Source organism: Protopterus annectens, chromosome 5.part0 (genome assembly GCF_019279795.1).
Source record: "Protopterus annectens isolate FY-2018-M chromosome 5.part0, PAN1.0, whole genome shotgun sequence".
In the NCBI taxonomy this organism is placed as follows: Eukaryota; Metazoa; Chordata; order Ceratodontiformes; family Protopteridae; genus Protopterus; species Protopterus annectens.
The window spans coordinates 870,459,999-870,480,394 of record NC_056735.1 but is presented as its reverse complement, the minus strand read 5'-3'; the positions used below and the strand labels follow the sequence as shown (position 1 = coordinate 870,480,394).

The 20,396-nt window shown below is 36.0% G+C and overlaps 1 protein-coding gene across 1 annotated transcript; it reads left to right on the top strand.

Moving 5' to 3' along the window:
* The first annotated feature begins 17,445 nt into the window (after positions 1-17,445).
* On the top strand, positions 17,446-19,996 carry LOC122802240 (olfactory receptor 2AT4-like). The gene is made up of 2 exons (XM_044071897.1): positions 17,446-18,345; positions 19,910-19,996. Exons 1-2 carry the CDS (start codon positions 17,446-17,448, stop codon positions 19,994-19,996), a joined length of 987 nt encoding a protein of 328 aa, XP_043927832.1.
* The last annotated feature ends 400 nt before the right edge of the window (positions 19,997-20,396 follow it).

Below are 20,396 nucleotides of genomic sequence, written 5' to 3'. Positions count from 1 at the left end.
AGGTTTGAATCCATAGTAAGTGAAAGTGTTAATGCAATAAGTTTTATGTGACTATTTTTGTGCAAATGTTGGTTACATATTTTGTTAACATACAATTATCCTTCTGCTGTATTAATTTACTCCCTATTGGGAACACTTTCTTGCACAGATCCTGATAGAGTAATTATGATGACAAACCCAAGACTAACACAACACAAACATGCAGAAATGGCCCATAAGCAAAACTCTCCCTTGTCTCCCAATCACTGTTTAACATATAATGCCCTAAGCATTTACATGGAGCTTGGCATTACGCAGCAATGCTGCCTGACATTAAAAGGAATGTCACGTCTTACGGCAAAAGCTAAAAAATGTATTTTCAACTGCACTAGCATGATTTACATCATGCAAATATGCTTATAAATGCAGACTGACAGTACTATTGTGAGAGACTTACGGTAGCATTTTTATTTGGCAGCTGGATGTAGTATACACCTTATGGCTTATTACATTTGTCATCACTGTGATGAAACCTGATGCCTACATTTTTTGTTGCTTGTCTGTTGCCACTGACCCTTCAAATATGTGATTTAACTTATAAATGCATGAATTATTAGGTGGTGAGTTAAGATAATCCTTCTGTTGGTACACTTTTGTTTTATACTGTCAGGGGTTTGAATCCACACATATGCCATGCAATTAGGTAGTGGTTTCATTAATTAAGGGTATGTATTTAAGTGCATGCTGCATGTGTAATTAATCTACCACTGCCCTCCTTGTGTCTTCTTCATGCTTCCACTGTTCTGCCCCTTCTTGATCCATAATGCAAACACTTTATTGTGCCCAGCAATAACTCTGAAATGCACAGATTTTTAAAGGCTGTCCACATTTATGGATCTGAATGTTTGTTGTGTTCATCACTAAATTTGTGAATGTCTGGCAGATCACTGAAGATTGGAATCATTAAGTAATGCAATACATTCCATTTGTAATTTATAAAGGTCAGAAAATACATGCTGTCATAAATCTCATTATCCTAGCCAAATTCCAATTTTATAAGGGCAGTATTTACAATCTGTCCCTGATTTTTGGCTTTTGTTACACAATATTTTTTACTTTGTATGTACAGAGCCTGACACAAGACATGTCATACAAATGCATATAACTGCATTACAACAATTATAACATGCCTCAAATAAATGGATGTTCGCCACATATGACGGCTGTGTCATTTTACACCTACATCATACATCTAATAAGTAAAACACTGCAACTATCATGACAAATGTTCAGATCATAACACACAAAACATTAAAATAACAGGTATCTGTTCTGGACTTCATAACATTCTGAACAGTCAGTTTGTCTACTCCATATTTGTGCAGAGTTTGCTACAGGGCAGCATAGACTACCATTAATTGCAGTCAAAGTTCAGCACTTAAGATATGATCATACATGTGCTAATACTTTGTCATCAACCATGCAAATGAGCTTGTCATCATTGCACTTCAGGAAGAGATCTTTAAAAAAAGTATGTGAGTGAACTGAACAACTTCTGTATGTGTAGATTAGAGTGTTGTGGTCAACATATGTGGATTTCATTGTGATGTGGCCTGAGCACATCATTCTGTAATGTTATGTCTGTACTCCAACACTTACTCATGGAAATAATGCACAATGTTGTGGAACCTTTTCATACACACTTTATCATTGATAATCAACAGTGAACTGTTATATTTTTGAACTGTGTGGTTGTATCTACACTGTACATTCTCTAGTCATGAGAAACTACAAGTGAAAAATCACATAAATGATCCTGAGATGAACGCTCATGAATACTTGCTTGTCAATCCACTGTTTCTCAAGTGTGATTGTCATCAAAACACCATACTGTAAAACAGGTATATGTCACTCACAGTAATGCAGTGTATATGAATGACAGGACAGATACATTGTCTGAGCAGTATGCAACTACTTGGGATCACCACATTGTTGTTACTTCTGCATGCCAACTCACACTTTTCACCAAAATTTATAAAGCAAACTAGTTTTTCTGAAAAAAAAAACTGATGTGTTAATCCTTACAAATGTGCATGTTCACTCATTTAAGGCCAGACTTCTCCTGTGTTTCTTGTACTTCATACAGTGTTCTCTAGATTGTGTAAATAGGTCAGTGGTTTGAATCTAACAGTGGTGAACTAGTGTGTGTGTGTGTGTGTGTGTGTGTGTGTGTGTGTGTGTGTGTGTGTGTGTGTGTGTGTGTGTGTGTGTGTGTGTGTGGCTCTAGTGTCAGTTAAGTACAGCTTCAACAACTGATCTGCTGTGTCCACTCCCACTCAGGAGAAACATTTAAATTGGGAGAGAGCTCCATCCCCACTTTTAACGCAAACATCTTCTCTGGAACACAGTGATGAGGTTATCTGGACAAAAGTGCACTCCCTCTGTAGAAGTCAGTCTTTTTCTGTGCAGCATGCTGCAGAGTATGCAGTTGATACTGTACTTTCATTTGTAATATAACTTCTCCTGTGACTCTGGCTGTTAATACTGTGTTCTCTAGACAGGTAGGCGGTTTGAATCCAGTTGGGATTGATTACTGTGAATGTGTGTTCCTCTTTTATGCTGTGCAGAGAAGGGTTCAAAGATATATAGGATGTGTAGCTGTAGAGTGTTATTGGGCTGTTCCACTAATTTCTTTCCTTTTTTAGCAGAACCATCACCTTATTAAATAATTTTGATGTCATCCATTCAACTGTTCACTGTCATGACTGTAAAACAAAATCTCTTCTGGTAGTTATGATTCAGGCAATGTTCTCTAGCTTGTGATCTTAGTTAGGTAGTCAGCTCTAATTCAGCCATTACTCCTAAGACTCAGCTGTATCACTATGGCTGTGGATGTACATGTAGTTAATAATGTTGACACCCGCCTGTCAGCTGTGTATATGTATAGTTAGTGATTCCTCTTACAAAAATTTCTGTCCATTTTTTACAGACAAATGCTTTGTTTAACAGTGATGCCCTTTGATAACATTTGTCATTTCCAATATTAATCGTAAGCCTTAGCCTCTGGTTTGAGGAACTGAAAATATGTTCAGGATGTTGCTGCCTTAGTTAGCCATGGGTTCAAATCCATGAGTATCCACACATTGCGCACAATTAGGATTCTACTGTCGAATTGATGACTGCATTATAACTCACATGTTTTATGTAATTGTAGCATCATGCAGTATTGTGTGACAATGAGACAGATAGCATCACTGTTCAATCATATTACAGTCACATGTATGTCATGCAGCAATTAGATTATGTAATACTTTCAAATGCACATATATCTAACAACTGTAGTAAGACTTCTCCTGTGGTGTATACCTTCTTCACAATATCATGTAGCTTCTGTAGTCACACAGGCAAGTGCTCAAAACCCACAGTGAGTGACTATTATCATTGTGTATCAGTACACTGCTGTGCATGAATGACATCTACCACAGCTGTAATGTGTACAGTTAGAGTAGAAGAGGCCTTCCCCTCCCTTTTACATCAAACAACTGGTTTGCAATACAATCATATAATGCAATGATTTCACCTATGTGGAGTTTCACAGTTGTGTGAAGACTTTCACTGTGGCATGTGTGATTAATACACACTTCATTAACCTGTGGCATACATAGGCAGCTGTTAAATCCTAGAAAAGGAGACCATTACACGAGCTTGCTGGCGTACGACAACCACCATTGCACCAAGTTATTTGTATCAATTTTTAGTTGGACCAACAACTTTCAACTCATGTGAAGATTTCATGTCAGGTGTTCTGGGTTTTTATGTTGTCAGTGCTCCTGTGGCAGATGCAGTTAGTACTGGCTTGTATAGCGTATTTACATAGCTATAATGTGGTTTGAATCTGTGACTGTGTGCATTAAAAACAATGTGGATAGAAAACATTGGCTTTTCCAGGCAACACTGATATTGGACTGTTCACAGGTGTGGGAACATTACCATAGCTAACTATTTCATTACTTTGCCAAATTGTTATTGAACAAATTAATATCAAAAGCCCTGCCATACTTCACAACTTGATTGATGTTACTTCTGACAAGCTTTGTTACTATCTATTGTGGCAGATGCAGACAATATGCAGCTCTGTAAAGTGTGCAGTATGATTAGCAGGGGTTTGAATCAGTTAACATCTGTCATTCTGTGGGGGAACTGTGTTAGGAGAGGCTTAGGCAAAGAAAGTAGTTATGGCACAGTCAGAGGGACACATTAAGGTCTCACACTTCAAGTTAGGGGTTCTGCACACATTACAATAAGAGGATGATGTAATTCATTCAAGCATGTTCTTCATGACACAAACAATAAGCCTGTTTCTGTGGTATAAGTGGTTCATGCACATCTCACTGAGATCTGTCCTGGTATGTGTTCAAGTCTGGCAAGATGCAAATTCTGATTATGTCAGTGATTGTTCACAGGCCTACTTATTTTCCAAATAATAATGCTCTGTATTCCATATCTTCATACAGACATGTATGTATTACTGAAATTATTTCATTCACACTCTAGAGCTTTATAGGACATGCCATCTTCTTTAACTGTTCTTAATGTGTGTCATGCTGCAAAATCATCAGAAAGTGTGAGTGAGCCTATGTTATGACATTTTCTTGTGTATTTGTGTTGTTTACCTGAAGTTATGGTACTCTTTGTTGAAATTATTTGTGAGCATGCCTAGTAGAATATAGTAGATGGGCATCATGTAGCAAACAGGGCTTTAATCACAGTATGTCATGAGATCTTTCATTTCATTTCTTGTTCTTGGTCAGGACTTAATTGTCTAATGTTAGCTTTGCCAATGTCTGTGTAATGAAATTAGTTACCTATGGGTGAAGGATGACAGCACGTGTCAAAGGACAGTGTACATTTTGTATATGTGCAGTAGTAAGTCTACAGGGAGTCACTTAGTAATACACATTAATGTTTCATATGAATGTGATGTATGTTACTGTACTGTCATGCAGTTCTTAATATTGTTCTTCACAAAGTTCACTTCAGGGCGATATATTTCAGTTACAGTATACTGCATTCAAATCTATTCTTTAATAAACTCATCCAAGTCAGCAGGTGTGGTGTGGCACTTACACTGGGAAGGACACACATCAAATCATTGCCTACATTAGCACAAATGCATCATAATTAGAAATAGTTGTAGCCTGACAGTTGCTAATTTTGCCTTTTAGCTGATGTCTTAACAACATACTGTCGACATTTACCTTTTAATTTTGCCCATGTCTTGTGTGGGGTACCTGTGCATTTGTAATATACACAGAAACACATCTGAGGTATATTGATATACATCATGACATTCAGAAACACAATCCTTTACACATGACTTGTGTTGCTCATCTAGTCAGGATGTAATAGATGAGTCTTTGTGGGTTCTGTCCAAGCAGCCTTGGTAGAAAAATTACGCACTGCCATTTCATCAAAGTCAAAATTCTCTGCATCAAGCTGTTCTGTTGTATTTCTGGGTGATCTGGATAAGGTATCAGCCAGATAAAGAAGTTTGACTTTTGTATAGACCACTTTGAAATTGCACTTTTGTAATTTGAGCATCATTCCTTGTAATCTTGCTGGAGGTGAATGCATATGGTCTATATTATATGCTCGACTGCTTAGCTTGTCGCACACCAAAACATTGACAGCTAAACAGTGAATGCTTAAAATCTCAAATAGCCACTTACATTAATTTTTTTCCTTGGGAAAGAATTTGCTTGGCTTTTATCAGGAATTTGCCCTTTCCCCAATGTAGAGCAATCTTGGAGTTGGTATATTTAGTTAGGGGGGTGTGGGGGGGCGAGAGTTTGAGGTTTTGGAAGTTTAATTTAATTTGCAATGGCCAAGCCGATTTTTCCCCAATGAAAAAATTCATGTAAGTAGACGTTCATGATTTTAAGCTTTCGCCATTTAGCTGTTGACGTTTTGACATTCGACAAGCTAAGCAGTCGAGATTCTAATATAGACCTGAATGCATAGGCTTCTTTAGAATAGTAACTAGAGACTGGTGATCAGTTTCAATCTGAATAGCTCGATCATAAATATAATCATTAAACTTTAAACATGAAAATAATATTGCCAAAAGTTCTTTCTCAGTTTGAGAATACTGCATTTCAGTTTGGGTAAGTGCTCTAGATGCATAGGCTACTGGTCTGCCTTCCTAAGAATAACTGCACCAAGACCAAATTTTGAGGCATCACAGAAAAGAGTGACTGGTTTATTAACGTCATAGTATCTTAATGTAGGTGGGGGTAACAATTTTCTGTATTAAGGTCTTCAAATGCCTTCTGGTGTTGTTCCAACCAAGATCATGCAACATTTTTGCATGTCAGCTCTCTTAAAGGTGCTATCAACTCATTGAAATCTGGTATGGACTTGCCTAAATAGTTGACCATGCCAAAGAAATGCTGTAGAACTTGAATATTATCTGGTGTTGACATCTCAAGAATAGCTGCTTGCTTGGAAAGGTCTGGTCTTAAGCCAGTGCCGGTAAATAAATGACCTACATATGTAACTTCTGAATTTACACATCGGAGGATTGAGCTTTAAATTCACTTCACGTGCTCTGTCTAGAACTCTCTTAAGGTTTCTGTCATTCTCTGCTTCACCATAGCCTCCAACCAATAAATCATCTACTATTATGGCACAAGGATAACCTGAAATAATTGTCTCCATTGCATGCTGGAAGACTTCACTTGCAGAATTTATTACAGATGGCATCCTCAGGAATCTATGTCTGCCAAATGGGGTACCGAAAGTGGTTATTAATGAGGATTTGTGATCAAGCATCACTTGCCAAAATTAACTTTTTGCATCTAAGACAGAACAAACAGTGGCATTTGGTATTAGAGCTGCGACCTCTTCAACTGTAAGCATTGGATGATGTGGTCTCCTCAATGCTTTGTTCAAATCTCTTGGGTCAATACATATTCTGATTTCATTTGAGCCTTTTTTTGTGAGCTGCTACCATGGACTACACCCATTCAGTTGGTTCTGTAACTGGACAAATTACACTTTGCTGCACCATTTTATTCAACTGACTTTTTCCTGCATAGCTATGGGAACTTTTCTTGCTGGTCTGACCACTGGACTGACCTCTGGGTCTAACTTCATAGAGTACACAACTGGAAGTTTGCACAACTTGTCATCAAAAACATCAGCATACTCCAAGAAAATGGCTTCAGGAAAATTGGAACTAGGATATGCGCTTATATGATGAACTTCTTTGGTAAAAGAAAGCAGATTCATTCTCAAACTGTCTCTGACCCAATAATGACTGCACAGGTCTTTGAACTACATAGAATAACAGCTGTAACAGTTCCAAGCCAAATAACATAAAAGTACTACTGAGCCTTCGGTTTGAATTTCTTCGCCTCCATAAGCATAAGTTTTGCACTACTAGCCACATTGAGTTATTCATCTGTTCTCACCTTAGCAAATGTGTCTGCTGATATAACAATACACTTTGAACCAGTGTCTACTTTGAGCTTGGTGGATTTACCATTGATCTGGACAGTACAAAACACTTTGTTCTTTGCCAACAAATTCACCACATCAACCTTTTCACCAATTATTGATACACCATCACAAAGAAGGTGGGTTTGCAGTCGACTTGATCAGTTTGCTTTTTTGAATGACCCTTCTTTACAACTGTGTGGGGTTTACATGATTTGCAAAATTTTTGAAAATCATTCCATTTTTTTACACTTGTGACGTTGTTGACCAAATGCTGAGCAACTCTCTCTTTTAGACCCACTGCTGGCACCACAATTGCGACAGTTAACAATAAAGCTGGATTTGGGTTTTGCTGATTCATGCTTATACTGCACTGAGCATGCTCCTTTCTTAGAACTTGCTGTAAAACTACATGGTTTCCTTGGTGAACCAGCAGGGGCTGTGGCTGCCATGTCCTTAGGCCTGCTTCTGTTTGCCACATGTTGCATGCTATCTACATTTGCTCTGGTGCCTGCTGAAACCATGCTTTTGTCACTTGCAAGCATTCTTTTGTACCTTTCTGTAACTTCATGGATTTGACACATCTTAATGGCTTTATTCACAGCCAGCCTTAGGTATAGGCCAACTAGGCGGCTGCCTAGGGTGCCACTCTAGCATGGGCACTTTTCCAGTAATCTGGATGATGTAGGTATGTCAGGATGGGAATACCAGTTGTTGGTGGTGCTGTGGAGCCCTTTTGCCGAGGGCATCAGTTGACCAAAGGTTGGCTCTGGCCTTACTCAATGTTAAATCACTGTCACAAAGCAAAATCTTTCTCACAGCAGCCCTATTAATACCACACACAAGCCTGTCCTTTATTAACTCATCTTTCAAGTCACCAAACTGGCATGTTTTAGCTTTGTTTCTCAGGTCGGTAATATAAACTTCAAAAGTTTCCCCTGGTTTTTCATCTGTTGTGTAAAACAAATGCCTCTTTAATGTAATATTCATTTGGGGATTGCACATTTCCCTGAATTTGCACTTCAAACACTCTGGGTCTTCCCTTGATTCGACATGTACAACAATATGACAATCTTCACCTTCTCCCTCATATACTGATGGTGCATACACAAATGAATGCTGTCTTTCAATGGCCACTGACCCAGCTAGGTTTAACAAAATCAATGCCCAGGTACATGCATCCTTGTCAGAATAAGCTGCTTGTATAAAATATCATACTCTTGCTAAAATATTCTCCAGTTCTCTGCAAAAATCTGATCAAATACAAGGAAAGAGGGCTTTTGAAATCCATCTGCCATATTAACACACGCCAGTGAAGGGTTTTGCAAATAGGCACAAACACACACACATTCACATATGCCAGAAATTTATGCCAGTGTTTGTCACTTTTCCCAGTAGCACAACAAGCATTTGAATAACTGAACCTTGCAAAGTAAGTCTCTCGGGCACTGTAATACTCTCAAAATTGTTGTACTGCAAGAAAACACCTCTTCTCAGTGTAAGAAACATTTCAAATAACTGCACTGTGCAAATAAACTGAGCAGAAGAAGCTGACAGTAAGAAACATTTCGAAGTAACTGCACTTTGCGAACAAACAGTACACAGTACACTGAAACTTCCCCAAAATGGTAGTACATTGCTAGATAATTCTTTACAAACAACTCTAAAAAGCCACGACAAACTCTTAAAATTAAAGCCAGAAGATGTGAAGCCCAGAAGCAAAAGCCACTGCCAAAATGTAAAAACCACGAAACTCTTTAATATATGTAAGCGCTTTCGGAAAAAATAATTCTTTACAGTACAAGAAACACTCTGTAATGGTGGCACTTTGTGAATAGACACACCTGGCACAAGAAACTTTTAGAAATGGCTGTACTTTGACTGTACTTCATGAAATAGTTGCACTTTGCACACAAATAAACTCTTCGTAATACATGCATAGTAATAAGCACACACTGTAAGCACTTTTACACACTTTAATGAGGTACAAAGCACATTTCAAAAGTTGAACGCTTTCATCAAAAAACAATGACTTCATCAGAACTGAAAACCATGAACAATTCAGTCATTCAATAAATACCATAGTCAACCATTTGATTGGTTAATGAATTGATGAATACAATCACTTTTTTTTTAAAACACAGTATATAATGTAAATAAGAAAAATATATGAAAAAAAATATTGTTAAGAAATACATTATTATAAAGGTATATATTGTGTGTATACAAATTACATAATAAGAATGCATATTAAAACAAACCCACCCATTTTTACATAATTATTCAAATTAATATTTTAAAAACACTAAAATTATAACTTATTCACTACAATAAAACATTACTTTACAAATACTTACTTTGATACTGTTTGACTATATACCCCATTGATGTTTTATTTACACCTTATTTATTTATTTTTAAGGTGTGCCTTCTAAGTGAATCTGCAAGAACAGTACTTAATTTCTAGCACAAAAATGTTTTTGTCTATCTTGTGGGTGGGTTTATTTTAATATGCATTCTTATTATGCAATTTGTATACATATATATATAAATGTATTTCTTAATATTTTTTCATATCTTTTTCTTATTTATATTATATACTGTGTTTTTAAAAAAAGTGCTTTTATTCATTAATTCATTAGCCAATCAAATGGTTGACTATGGTATTTATTGAATGATTGAATTGTTCATGGTTTTCAGTTCTGATGAAGTTATTTTTTTTTTGATGAAAGCGCTCAACTTTTGAAATGTGCTTTGCACCTCATTAAAGTGGAGTCCTAACAGCCATTGGGTGCATTGTTTTTGGTTATTGGTTTTCTATTTTGCATCTTGGAACTACTGGTACTTTTACACACTTTGATATACTTTGAATAACTCTAATTATGCCCTTGATACAATACGAAGTCGTAGTTCTGCCAAAACACAACACTTTGCCAAAAAACATGCAGTCACTTTGCTTTATTTATGCTTAATATGCCCTTTTTACTCTTGTTATATTTGTTTTTCTCGTTTAATCTCTTTTTATGCCCATTGTACTGTTCTTGTGCTCGTTTTGCTTTTCTGATAATCATTTTATCAAATATCTTAATCTTAAACATTTCATTTAATTAATAAACCTTTTGTGCCTCTCACTTGTTTAATAATTCAGTTTATGCCCTTGTGATGCTTCGTTTTTATCTTTTTCATAAAATAAACTGTTCATGCAAGTTTTCATTACCTTTGGTCCTTTTCTGGCCTTTTTTGTGCTCGTTTTTCTTAGTTTACCTTCACTGTTATCTCTGCACCTCATAGCTCTGAATATCAGTCTCTGGAATCCCGTTTCTGACACCATGTCGCTCGTCTAGTCAGGATGTAACAGACGAGTCTTTGTGGGTTCTGTTCAAGCAGCTTTAATATGTGCAAACACATCACGATTGAAGCTTATTAACTTTAACTTAGGTAACTTATATACAAGCTAGCTACATTCTTTCATACATGCTCACTCTCTGGCTGCACTTTCAAAATGGCACTGAGTATAGCATGTGCTTGCTATTTATATATGCACGTTCAGTCCTTGATATGCTTCTTAAAGATGCAGCATACTCACTCTATTCTACAGCTTGTATCCCTAATTTATGTGCTTTTCAACATTTGCAATATTAGCATGGCTCATTGTTCAACTATGTATGTCACAGCTGCTCTAGTTAGAAAATGGTAACATATATATATATATATATATATATATATATATATATATATATATATATATATATATATATATATATATATATATATATATATATATATATATCATATCATCATTCTGTTTATATCCTGTTCAATGTGACACATATGTGTATGTCTCATGTCCACAATATTTTTATTCACATATATGCATCATGCATTAACACTCGCTAACCTTGTACCATTGACAGCATGCATTTCCTTAAAAATGTTTTATTTCATTACTTAATATTATCATTGGAAAGAGTGCACATGTCTGTGACTCTTCTCCATGTTTTCACATTGTCCCAGATGTGTACACTGCTATAACAACCATCAGCATTATTTCCTAAATACACAAAAAAGCAATGCCAGTCTCAGAATTCTGTAACCAACACATGTGTTGTAACATTAATCATGTGGATGTAATTTATTACCTTTAATCACTCCCAAGTATACATTCCAATGGCAGAAGAAGTTCAATACACTTGCCACATGTATGTAGCTAGGCACTGTAAATGCAATCATGTGTGACAAAGATATTAACAATCATGTCGTAAAACGTGTAGTGGCAACCATACATTTAGGTTTTATGAATGTAATTATACTCATGTTTATCATTTACAGTAATACACAACACATGCTTGGCTAATACATGTTTAAATATACAATAACTTTTTTGTGGTTGTAAGTGCCAACAAATGAAACAGAAATGTCCCATGCTGATGTGCATGACACAGCAGTTACAGGCAGAAGCATAGTTCATTCAACCAGTGCCCTGGGCACTGTTCTTCAAGTCAAGAACAAAAGTAAAAAAAATAAATAAATAAAAAAAACTTCACTTTAATAAGCTGATCAATACATTGTAAGCAATCAGCTTATTATAATTAGATCTATGCCCTCCCCAGAGCAGAAAAAAAGAAAAAAAAAAAAAAGGATGTTCCTTCTATTGGAACATTAGCCAAGTGATCAGATGCACGACACATCCCCCTCCCTCTTGCCCCAGCCATTCATGTCTTGTTTCTGTGCCATGCCCCTAATCCTCCCTCAACTAATTTATTTTAAACTATAGCAAACTGTTTGCTTCAAATGTAACAAACAGTTGCTGCATTTTGTACCCTGGAGTGCTACACTGTTCATGTTTTAATTGAAAAAATATATCTTCTTTTTAAAGTGTAGCAAACTGCTTGCTACAATGCCCAGGTTTTAATTAAACAAAACATTTTTTTTTTACTTTTAATCTATAGCAAACTGCTTGCTATACTGTAATGTAACAAGCAGTAGCTGCAGTTTAGACCACACACAGAGTGCTACAGCACTCAGGTTTGACCACATATGTAATAACAGCTTTTAAAAGCCTATGTTGCATTAACAACAGATCTGGATCAGCTGATTGTGCCTCCCAACACTTTGCACCCAGGGCATTTGCCCTCTCACCCTGCCCTAGCTATGTTACTGGCTGTAGGGTTCCTTGAGTTGTGTTTATGCACAATGAACTTGAGAATACAGCATGCTGTTGTTTACAACAGATACCTTTCTTTATACACATCTGATGTACAATAACTGCAGTATGTGCAAATATACACCAATGTATCTACTGTTTTTGCTGTTTTCTGAAATCAACATTTGATACACATGTATCGCATTTACTCCTCTTAGTTACCCTATTGCTTTGTGCCCCTTTCGCATCATTTGCCAGCATTTCAGTTTTTATTTATATACATGGGTCAATACAGTGAACAGGATTACTTTTAGTATATCAGTATGAAGAATTATTTCTGACCATTATGGTCTTTGTGCAGTAATCACATTAATTACCTAACTACAGTTACCCCATTTAGATTCCTCTGCTTCTTTTTTGTGCACTAATCCCTTAAATCCGAGTGCAGTTTTTCCATTAACTGCTCCTGATTCTTGTTTGTGCAGTAATCCCCATATCTGAGTACAATTTCCCTGTTTAATTTCTCCTGTATCTTAATTTTTTCATTAAAGTTACCCTTGCTTTGTATTATGCTGTCTGCACTTGCTCGTTCACTAGGTTTACCTGCAGGAAACACCTTTTGTGTTCATTGTGTGTTTGACCTGCCGTGCACCATTTTGTGGCCACTAATACTTGTGCTCACCAGGAATATGTGCTGATGAATACAATGGCTTCTTTAGCAGCTTGCATATTCAGTGAGCAATGCAGCTGATTGGGCTAACACACTCAAATCTAGTAAGTTTAGTGCAAAGTGTACACACTTGTTAAGGAATCCCAGGGAATTCCTATTACTGGCCTTGTTAGCTTTTTGGATTCATATAATTATGTGACTACCACCAGTTTCCTGGACACTTCAGCCATTAATTATGCCGCATACAATTATCTTCTTTGCCTTTTATTCCACTCCAAAGATTTTTTTTAGATCTTTTAACAGTCACATTTCTTATCAAGATAATTCAGAATTAATTTCTGGTGATGTATGTTTAACACAGAAAGACTCTGGCTGTACTAAGAAATATAAAGTCACGTCTTTGTCTATCCCCAGTTTTTGCTTAGCTTGAGTGCGGGCATAAATAATGTAGTTTAAAATGTGATATTTATTGTTCGATCTACATTAAGAAATTAGATTAAAGTGCAATGATCTTGCCTTGTCAAGACATCGGTCATGCTGGTGAAACTTATTTAAATAGGGGACATGAAGGAGGGTAATGGTTTGACTAAAACAATCATTGTGTGCAAATAATTTACATTCATAAATGAGATAACTGTGGGGGCACCAGATGTATATTACAGATCCATTTTCTAAATAATATTATAGTGCAACTCCATTCCTTGCTGGAATCATATTGTTTTGGAGACATTGATTCAGACTGTTGAATTATGTGTGTTTTGTGAGAGGGTACATTCCGGAGACCTAATAAAATAAACAGACAAAACATATCTACATATATACATACACATAAATAAATTGCACTAACTAGCTAAAATTAAAGACCAGTGATTTGGAGAATTTGACATTAAAGGAAAACCTAACACAATGATTAAACAGCTTCACTTCTTCCATAAATGCAGCTTGATATGTTTACTTGCACTATAAGGACTTTGCTTAGGCATTTTTGTCAGAGTTTTTGGATGCACTTATACCACTGAATGACATTTTGGTGTTCTTCACTGAGTATAAATGGAATGTATGCTTTAGGCCATTGTGTTTCTTGGGGTAAATAGCATTAAAGTTCTTTTATTTGGGTTTAATAATAAGCAGGAATTATCTAGCCAAACTTCTATAGGAGAGAAGGAGATGCATGATTTTCTGAAGTTTTGAGAGGGTTAGAGGAAAGCAAATATATTGAATCTTCTGCATATTTTACAGTTGTAGCAAGTTAGCTTGAAATATGAAGATCGTTAGTGAGAATATTGAATAGGAATGAACCTAGTGTTGATCCTTGGGGGACTCTACCTGTGACTGGGAGAAATGAAGAAAGTTCTTGCCACCATTTGACAGCTTGTCATCTGTTAGATAGCTGTGACAACAATATAAGGAAGGCTGACTCAGTTCAAGTGATGAGAGTTTAAGAAGAAATTTCTGGTGGCAGACAGTATCAAAGGCTTTAGAGAGATCAATGAAGAGCTGAGACTAGTTTACTTTTGTTTCTATTTTGATTTGTTGCATTGTTGAAGCTAAGGAGGGTAATGTTTGTGCTATAGCTGTGAAGGAAGATATGTTGTGTTTTGGACTGAGGGTTGATAAGCTCTGCATGGACACATCTTTCCAAACATTTCGAGAGTACAAACTAAATGAAAACTCCAGCCAAGCTAGAACTTCCACTGAGTGACCTCTCAAACCTCCTGTATCAGAGGCACATGGGATATAGACAAATGACTCTTATGAACATCAGATGTTTCAACTATATGGCAATTCTGAATACCCATGACTTTTTTCTTTTAAAGTCATTTTAACGGACAATTTTAGGCCGTAGCAGGCAACTGAGTAAATGTCAGGAAAATCCTACTAGGACAGCTGAACTTTATTTGGGGCTAATCAAAGTCTCTTTAATTGATGGCAGATGTGTACCTAAGAAGACTGAATGCTGTAATTAAATCAAAAGGTGCTTCAACAAAGTATTAGTTTAAGGGCGTGCACACTTATGCAACCAGCATATTGTACGTTTTTTATTTTTTATATTTTTCCCCTAACAGATTTTTTTTTTCAATTTAATTATACAGGTTATAGGTCACATTAAAGTTAGGAAAGGTTTTGAAATTATTTAATGTGGTCTAATTTTTTTATATCACAAAAACCTGGCATTTTAACAGGAGTGTGTACACTTTTTATATCCACTGTATATTTTATGTACCTGTAAGTATAGAGATCAACATGAGTTGTAGAGTATAGTTTTCAGGATATGTAGAGAAAGTTTGAAGTGTTGCTGAATATGGATGAGTAAAGACTAGTTGGTGAAGTGGTGGAGTTGTTACTAGAGGGGTTTGGTTGCATATTATTTGTGCTAAGAGAGTCCAAGGTAGCAACAATATTATTTGCATGTCCAACATTATGAGGAGTGGTGGTGATATTATGTAAGTACAAGAAGGTATGTAAAAGTTCAGGTCAAGCTAGAGAAGGCATTGCTGTTCTTGCATGATCGAAGTATAACAGCATGAAATATGTAAAAGAAAAATAAAAGAAAATTAAAAAATAAAGTGCTAAGCTATTTCTGCATGTACTATACTGAGTTATATCCTTTACAAAAGTCCATGTAACTATGTTCAAGCAATTGTATATTTGTTGTATAATAGCTTGTTTAATTGTTTCACAATATTCTAACCACTGTATGCTGCATCATTTGTAAAACACTGATTTTACCCCTTTTATATGTTCTATGCTCTTTGTACAAAATAACTATGTTTATATAATTTTTTATTCTTTTTATTTATTTATTTTTTTATTTTTTACTATGTATTTGGAGCTTTTCTCCCAGGGCCTCTGCTGAAAATGGTCACCTTGTTTCCATTCGGACTAATCTGGTAAACAAATGGAAAATAAATAAATAAAATAAATAAATAAAACTGAGTTTGTGAATAATATGTTAAGTTTGCATCTTCAGCTATTCCACATTGTTTCCAACATTCTGCAGTCATGCCACACTATCTATAATATTTCTTTATTTTATTTATCCTTTTTTGACCAGGTTAATCTCACTAGACTAGTAGCCTCTTTTCAGGGGAGACCCAAGATGGTATTAATATTACTAGAAGAAATTTGACTGGGGCAGTGGGAATATTCCCTACTATTTTTGATAGGTGCCATGGGATCTTTTACATCCACCTGAGCTACCACCAACTCAAACAGATGGGTCCTCAGTTTATCATCTATTCTGAAGAATAGCACCCTCAGGAGTGCAGTAGATCCAAATACAAAGATACGAGCTCTAAATATATTTTTTCCATGTCTGTGCAATTTTAGAGGGAGAATATATAAATATCAGGACTGTGAAGGCAGAGCTCACACATTAAAAGAAGGGTGCAGAAGGGCTTGCCTCCCTGCAATAATACTGTTTTATTGTTATCCCTTTACTGACTTTTGCATAAGCAGTTACATAACTGGGCAACCAGCAGTGAGTATACAAGACTTGATCAAATGAGACTCAAGCTACTATATTAGTTCTATTCCACTTCTCCATTTACTGCAATGGCTCCCTGCCTAGTTTGAATGACTTAAAATTGTTGTAATAGTATGTAGGCTATATGAACATGTCTCCACCAATTTAAAAATAGCTTTTAGTGATCTGATTCCCATCATAGGTGTTCTGCTCTGTTGCTTTGGGTTTGCACGTGATCCCTATTTTGTAGTTTGAATCATAACATTTTATATGCCTGACCTGTAAGGATTCATGCCATGAGATCTTCTTATGTTTAAGCTCCTGTATTGCTTTAGAAAGTAGGGTAAGACACACTTCCTTCACAGTGAATTTTATGATAATTTTAATAGTTTTGACTCATTTATTATGTACCAGTACAATCCCTTGGATTACATGTACTGTTCTGTCATTTTGCTAGTTTATGTCTATTCTTTGTACCATAACAAGTGATTCTAAATGAGCTTAATGACTGATTGACAAACTGATTGACTATGAACACTAGTTTGGAAATTACATGATAACCTAAGGTATGGCAAAGAAAAAGTTGTGTTTCAGAAAATAACATTTTTAACCTGTGCCTGCCACACAATCTGCTATGTAATTAAATGCAAAAGTAATCAGTCTTTTTCATTTTTAACACCCAACAGGGTTATGGCAGTGAACAATGGAAGTGTGATGACATTCATCATAACTGGATTTCCAGGCTTGCAAAATTATCAGGGTGCACTCTTTAGTGTGTTCCTCTGCATTTACATGACAACTCTGCTGGGAAACATCAGTATTATACTTGTAATTAAACTGGAGAACAAGCTTCAGTATCCTATGTACTTTTTTATAACAAACTTATCTGTGTTAGACATCTTGTATACCAATACTACAATTCCAAAAATGTTAGGAAAGTTTCTAATGGATGACAGTTCTATATCATTTCATGCATGTTTTCTGCAAATGTTCACTTTCTTAAGCTTGTCTTGTACAGAGGCATTTCTACTTTCTGTGATGGCTTATGATCGTTATCTTGCAATATGCAATCCACTGCGCTATGCAGCTATTATTACCTACAATATAAGGATGAGTTTAGCAGCAGTGGCATGGATTTTACCAGTAGCTCCAGTAAGTTTAGTTGTTTTCCTTGCAGCACGGTTACCATTCTGTGGACCGAATATTGTCCAACATTGCTTTTGTGATCATTCATCAGTGGCAAGGCTTGCTTGTACAGATATAACACTGAATAGCTATTTAGGTTTATCGATTGCGCTTGCTGTAATAATAATTCCATTTATTGCTGTAGTTTTGTCTTATGCTAAAATCCTTCTAACTGTATTCAATATTACCTCCAAGGGAGGCCGTTATAGGGCATTTTCTACATGTTCTTCTCATTTAATAGTTGTTACTGTCTTTTTTGCTTCAAATTCTATTGTATATATATCATATAGAATAGGGAATGTGTCAGTTGATTTCCGTATTATGTCAGCAATGATGTATGCTGTATTAACACCTATGCTAAATCCCATAATTTATTCATTGAGGAACAAAGACATAAACCAGGCAATTTTTAAAATACTGAAAAGAAAGACAAATAGAATTTAATTTTCTGTTCTGTCTAAAGCAGAACAAATGTATTAAAATACTACAAAGATATTGACTATCTAATGGTACTGTGCCTTTTGTGTTTTAATTGTCTGAATTACTTTTTATATTGGCATAATATGTTTATTAATGTATTGTTTTTCTTGCAATTTTCTTTGTTATGTTTATGATACATCATTGATACACAATCATTAATATTAAACTTTCAAAATAAAGAAAAGGAAAAAGTTGTGATTTATTAAGTTCTGTGTTTATTGCAGTGTTGTATACCAAGATACATCTTTAAGCAAAGAACATAAAATGGTGGGAAGTTATGCGAGCAAAATTTTTCAATAAAATAAGTATATGTTAGTCAGTAAGTATGGGTAACAAATTTATGTATGCATTTCCCTGACATTAAAGCAAACCTGGACATTCATTAGCAGATAACAGAGGACTCATGGAAGTTTTGGCAGCAAAAAAACATTTCAGGGGAACATATTGGGTGATAGCAGGTAAACAAAATTCATATGCCTGGATTTGAACTACTGACTTTATTCAAGGATGCATACAATAGGATAGGATATTAGCAAGGTATGCTAACAGAGGGCTTATTGGATACAATGGCTGCAAAAGGCATTTTAGGGACAGTACCAGGTGATAGTAAGCAAACAAACACATATACTTGGGCCTACTCTCCTGACTTTGTACAAGGATATTCACACCAGAACAGGGTATTAGCAAGTCATGCTAACACAGGACTCATGGATGTGGTGGCTGCAAAACACATTTCAGGGAACATATGTAGATAGTGTTGTTACTTTACAGCAATAGGTTCATCAGTTTGATTCTCAGCTAGGGTAACTTCTGTGCAGAGTCTGCATTCCCTCCCTGTGTTTGTGCAAGTTTTCTCCAGGGGTTCCAGTTTCCTCCCACATTCCACAAACATGCAGTAGGTGGACTGGATACTCTAAATTGTCCACAGGTGTGAGTGTGCATGCAAGTGAGTGGTATGGAAGAACAGCTGTGGCAGAACTAGCTGGCTTGTGTACCTTGACTCTCAATTATTGTTACTGTTGAAGTGACACCCTGAGCCGTGTGCAAAAATGGGAAAAGGGGTTGTGGATGGATGGATACTGAGTGACAACAGTGAAAAAAAGTGACTTCCTGCGTTTGAACTCCTGACTTTTTTCAAGGATATATATATATATATATATATATATATATATATATATATATACAAGAAAAGGATATTAGCAATGTATTCTAGCAAACAACTCATGTAAGTGTTGACTACTAAAGACATTTCAGGGAAAAATACTGTGTGACAGCAGGCAAACAAAATGAACATATCAGGGTTGGAATTCCTGCCTTTGTTCAAGGGTATAAGCATCAGAATGTGGCATTAGCAAGGCATACTTACAGAGGGGTCATGGAAGTGTGGGTTGCAAAAGCACATTTCAGGGTAATATATTGGGTGAAATCAGGCAAACAAAATGCATATGCCTAGGTTTGAACTCTTGGCTTGGTTCAAGGATATACATACTGGAATAGGCTACTAGCAAAATATTCTGAAAGAGAAGTCATGGAAGTGTTGGCTGCAAACGATAATTCAGATGAAGATGGAAAGTGATAGCAGGCAAACAAAATGCATGTATCTGCGTTTGAACTCCTGACTTTGTTCAAGAATATACACATTAGATTAGGATATTAGCAAGGCATGCTAACAGGGAGAATGTGAAACTGTTGATTGCAAAAGACATTTCAGTGACTGTAACAGGCAAACAACATGCAGATATTTGGGTTAAAAATCATGACCTCTCACAGTGATACTGCAGATTCATAGGCATGCACAAAACATGCCACAAAATAAGGCATTCTGACCAGGTGTGAATTCCTAGTAGACATAAAGTATGCAATAATACTGCAGAATGTAAAATGAACTGAGAAAACTAGCAGTTCAGTACTCCACAATTTAAAGCAACATAGAATTGAACTCCTGCCTGCCTAGTCCCTTGAGGTATACATTACCT